Source organism: Limulus polyphemus, unplaced genomic scaffold (assembly GCF_000517525.1).
Source record: "Limulus polyphemus unplaced genomic scaffold, Limulus_polyphemus-2.1.2 Scaffold8841, whole genome shotgun sequence".
Classification (NCBI taxonomy): domain Eukaryota; kingdom Metazoa; phylum Arthropoda; class Merostomata; order Xiphosura; family Limulidae; genus Limulus; species Limulus polyphemus.
In genome coordinates, this window is record NW_013674451.1 from 20,845 (window position 1) to 26,339 (window position 5,495).

The 5,495-nt window shown below is 32.6% G+C and overlaps 1 protein-coding gene across 1 annotated transcript; it reads right to left on the reverse strand.

Moving 5' to 3' along the window:
- Nucleotides 1-2,006: 2,006 nt before the first annotated feature.
- LOC106475588 (neuralized-like protein 2) lies at nt 2,007-5,160 on the reverse strand. The gene is made up of 3 exons (XM_013936266.2): nt 4,915-5,160; nt 3,406-3,525; nt 2,007-2,144 (listed from the first exon to the last, which is right to left on the reverse strand). The coding sequence occupies exons 1-2, from the start codon at nt 5,090-5,092 to the stop codon at nt 3,410-3,412; spliced, it is 294 nt and encodes a 97-aa protein (XP_013791720.1). The 5' UTR covers nt 5,093-5,160; the 3' UTR covers nt 2,007-2,144; nt 3,406-3,409.
- Between the last annotated feature and the right edge of the window lie 335 nt (nt 5,161-5,495).

The window sequence follows — 5,495 nt, forward strand, 5'->3', positions numbered from 1 at the left end:
ACAAGACGATACTAACTTAACTTAACTAACGTTAACGTTAAACGTTAACTAGTATATATATATTATTGTTATTAATAATAGGAGGAAGACGACACCACAGTATATATATATATATATATATATATATATATATATATACAGTATGGAAAAAATAGGTTAAGCAATATGACCATGATGCCACATCTTGTCATACTCTATCTGACCACCATGCGTAACAATGTAGTTTTTCAATGCAAAAGGCCCAATCATAAGGATGTCATGTACAAAGCACACCATTCCTCCTTATAGGCTTTCCATACTTCAAGGACGACAGTTTCCTAGCACTCGTTTCAACAGTCCAATTGCACAGAAGTCCCTAAGCACTGCATATGGCAGCTTACTGGTATTTCTTCGTATGGAATACACACTTCATTCTCTTGCTGCTTGAGGTATGCAATCGTTAAGCAGATATGTCAAGATACATTCCCTACTTTCTATGACTGTTCGGTTACATGTATTTTCTACTTCATGCACAGTCATAGCTACTGGATCATTAATAATTTATTTTTCTTTAAAAAAGTGCAATGTACACAAGTAATTATTTTTCCTTTTATTTCAGTTGGTAGTATTAAAATACTATGGAACTGTCATGATGTAAATATTGTTTACTGTTCTTTGTTAATGTAATCAAAACAAAACTGAAACCTAATACTAACACATTTTCTAGATACTATTATTATTATTATTCATTTCATTGTACACCCTACAAATAATGTGGATGTTATCAGTTCTACAAAAGTGTTGAAGTTTTCTCTAGGTTTTGTTCAAATATCCTAATAATTTCAAACCTGTTTTTACTTTCAATGTATTTAAGTTTGATTTACAGTTTTTCAAGAAAGAAATAATTCCAAATGTTGGTTAGTTTTATAAAAGAAAATAAAGGAAAAATGTGAAATTAAAAGCAGTAATTCAGACAAGGGGAAAAACTTACAACAAAGCATATATTTATTTATTCATTCACACTTTACATATTTGCCGAGCATGACTGGTAATTATGTCACTCAGTGATCAAAAATTAACAACCAAGATGTTCCCTATGATAAGTTTAAACAAAAAAAAAAGACAAAAAAATTCAACTGTGGACTAAAATTATAAATATATCACTTAATTACTGCTACAGATCAATGAACATTGTTTTGTCAAACAATCTAGACTATGGCAAGACAAACACACCTGCTCTAACCAAAGCTAATACTTGCTGTTATGTAATACAATAGAATTGTATGAGACATAGTTTAAATATTGATAACTTGTATGCTTAAAATAATTTAAAACCTTGTTCTAATTTGAATATGTATGATTTTTCAAAGAAATGAGGGATGTACAAGTGATTATTAAATTAAAAAAAAAACATCTCAAATGTTTTACCTCTCATTATGTATATATTCCTTATTCAATAGACTTTTTCAGAGTTCGAATGTACAGTACCAACTCTCACACCAACCCTTTTGTGAGAAATTTACTTATTATTTCATTCTACTTATCATTAAATGAGCCCCTGTAGTAAACTCTTCCTCCTTCAGACCAGTCAAGTCTTGAGGAAGTGACCTGCCCCTAACAGTAGTATTGGAAGTGTATAGGTTATATGTATTTATATAATCTACAAAAAGAAAAAGATTTGGTCCATAAGCTGCCCATTCATCGGTAATATATCCTCAGTAAAATGACAAATTATTTTTTTTCACGTTATTTGTAAGTTTGGTATGAACATTGTGCACAAAGGAATGGTACTTTACTACAGCAATTGCTCACCAACATATCTTGCAGGAAATGGTACTTTACTGCAGCAAATGCTCACCAACATATCTTGCAGGAAATGGTACTTTACTACAGCAAATGCTCACCAACATATCTTGCAGGAAATGGTGCTTTACTACAGCAAATGCTCACCAACATTTGGTACGCTACAACTATCATCACAAAACACTGCTATAAGTATCTTTTCTGACTAAACATGTAAATGATATAATACAAACAATACAGCTGATGGGATGAATGGTTTCAATGTAGGCTTCACTTGTTGCATGCATAATCTCAGATGCAAATATCCAGGTTGTTCAAATTCTCACCAGCTCCTCGTGAGCACCTCCAACAGATAAGAAGAGCTACAAAAAACGTGGGAAAGAAGATGAAGATTCTTTAAACGCAAGCCTCAAAACTTTGCAGATATTCACAAATTATGTTTAAAATTAAACACATATCACAAAGCTTTAGTGGATTTATTACAATAAAGAAATGTCAAAATTCAAAAGCTTTCATTTTCTCATTACATACGCCACTTACTGAGCCAAATTTTACATATTATTATACTTAAAAAAAAAGTGAGGTACAATCCATGCTTGAAAGACAATGCAATCAATAAACTGTAGTATTTTGAAGTCTTCTGGCACTTAGATTACACAATCTGGTCACTAGTCGGGCAGATTTGTACTAAAAAACTCACTTCGAATCACTAGTTCCTGTCAGTAATTTTTATTTATTTGTTAGGGCTCCACGTTGAGTCATCCCTAATTTTCAACTGACAAACTATAGAGACGTCAGCTAGTCAACAACACCCTTCTCCAACTCTTAGTTTACTCTCATCTGACCAACTGGTGGGAGTTCACCATTCTCACAGGGCAACCATCAACCCAAAGAGTAGAAAGAGTTTTTGTGGCACCGGGGTGCGAAAAATGAGCCCTAACATTCACAGTTCAAGCATATTATCCAATAGAAAATCCTAAGCCCATCAGTAATTCTAGGTTTAATACTGGTTAACACTACTTACTCTACTATAAAAGTAAATATCACGTTTGTATGCATCTGAAATATTATTTAAATAGTTGTTTGGCTGAAGAGCTGTCTATTATAAAAAGTTCAATCATATCCTTTCTAATAAAGTTACATTTTTAATATCTTAATGCTCAAAGTGTCTCTATTATACCAATTTCTTGTGCTTGTATATAACTAGGTGCTAAAATATAACAAAACAAATATTTTAAAACTGTAATTATATTGTTGTGGATAAAACAAATAATGCTTTACATTGTTAGCTGGTGAAATTTTAATTCATTGAAGTTAATTTCTTACTAAAATTTAAAAATATAAAACAAACAAAGAGGGCATTTCAAGGAATAAACCATGTAAAGAATCTTACATATACAGAATTAGAACACCTGACCCTAACCTCCCCCTCCCATACCAATAACATTTACAAGAAGTCACAAGAGAATTCTGTCCCAAGTTGTGTGTAATAACGACCAAATAAACACATACAAGATTCCCGTGTCCAATAAAATGGGCATCTTAGCCATGAATTCTTTAATGTAGGATAGCAAAGGGAAAACATCAAATGGCCATTTTGTACACGAGGTTGATTTTTCTCACCCTGTCATATTTCATAGCTGAGGTAATCTTTCAGCTTCTGAGGCAATGGAAGAGAGAAGACCGCAGAGAAAGGGATTCTTTGCAATATTGTATGTCGACAAACACTCTGAAGTGAGGCCACTGAAAAAGAAGCGAACAGTTACTTTCTATTCTATAACTAATATCTTACCATTTGTTTCACAAAAACACTACCATTGGAATAGAAACTTTGGGGTTGGTTTCTTTATTTTAAAGATAAAAACCCAATCTACAAGATAGCTTGGTTTATGCAATGTAAGTTGACATTATTCAAGTACTTTAGAACATTCAGTCACAAATAAATGTTTATGATTTTTTGTTTCCCATATAAAAAAAAAAATACACACCATGTATAAAGGTTTGTCAGTATTTAATGGTTTGGCTAAATGAGTAGTGGTTACTTGTAATTACAATGATTAAGGCAGTCAGTATTTATTGATCGGGCAACACGAGTGGTGGCTCGTGCTAAATACAGTAGTGAAGACAGTTAGTAGTTTGATAACCACACAGTCACACACACACACACACATGAAATCACAAATGGGCTGTAGTATGAAGTTCCACAATCCAAGTGTTTGCCTGTCTAACTGGTATAAAGTCATAATATTTTAAGGTCTTCGATGTTGATATTAAATACTTTATATGATAAGTTTCAAATTCCAAGTGTTTGCCTGTCTAATTGGTACTAATTTATTATTATTGCTATTTAACAATTGCTATTTATTTAGATAAACATACTACTAGTATTAAAACATGATACTGAAAAAGTTCTCTAAATCGAAGGCTTCGGTGAACTAAAGATTTGCACATCACTCATAACTTGGTAATATTGATTTATTGCTTCTTTCAGTCACGCTACAATGTCCCGAGGGAAATAAATTCCAGTCACAATCACATAGTTTAGATGGCACTGTTCATTAATGTATTGCTCATGCAACTTTACAATATAAATAGTGCCTCAACCACTGCCGTGTCTGTTGTCAGCTCTGGATACAGCAGATATAGTGTGACCGACATATTGTTATACATTTTCTTTATTTTCACTCTTAAGTTCTTAGACTTAGCTGTTCATTCAGGGCAGGATTTTCTTTACTCCCCCCCTCCAACTTGAAGCAGTAAGTGTGTATGTGTAATAAGCATTATAGAGATCATAAAATAATTTAAAAAATTGTACTGAAATTTTTAGCATGAGTTTGTCAGGCTATAATTAAAACAATATATTTTTAAGCTTCTTAGAAATAAGTATGTGCAAAAAAGTTTCAAAAAACAAATTTCAAAAAGTAACACTACTTACAAGGCTTAGCAGAAATGCTACAGCCTTTAATGTCTAGAGAGATTCAATAAAGACTATTATTCGCTTAATAAAATATTTTACCAAACATTCACCAATAATCCTATCAATGTTGTCTAGGTACTTCTAACAAGTTATTTTTATATTTTCATGCATTTCATAATTTTGTGAAGTAAACATTTCCACAAAACACATCTCACCTTTATTTAGGTGGTCCCCATATAACTGTACTATTCGCACCTGTTTAGTTGTTCCATATACATCAACAACTGCATATAATGCCCCCTCCTGGTAAGGAATGTCAACAGAATAAGCTCCCTGATCTTCTCCGTTAAAGATGAAGTGCATCTGTGCTGCATTTCCTTGAACAACATACATGACACCAACACGGCTCCCAACGTCTGTAGGAAGGATTCCTGCTCTGAATGTAAACACGTTAGGAGCCGTGAGTCGAAGTAAATTAAAACAGTTACACTTTTTGCTAACAATTTACAAGAAATCTGTACTACAATTATAACGGTAAACAGTCTTCACGTTAGGAGCCGTGAGTCGAAGTAAATTAAAACAGTTAAACTTTTTACTAACAATATACAAGAAATCTGTACTACAATTATAACGGTAAACAGTCTTCACGTTAGGAGCCGTGAGTCGAAGTAAATTAAAACAGTTAACACTTTTTACAAACAATTTACAAAAAATCTGTACTACAATTATAGCGGTAAACAGTCTTCACGTTAGGAGCCGTGAGTCGAAGTAAATTAAAACAGTTAACACTTTTTAC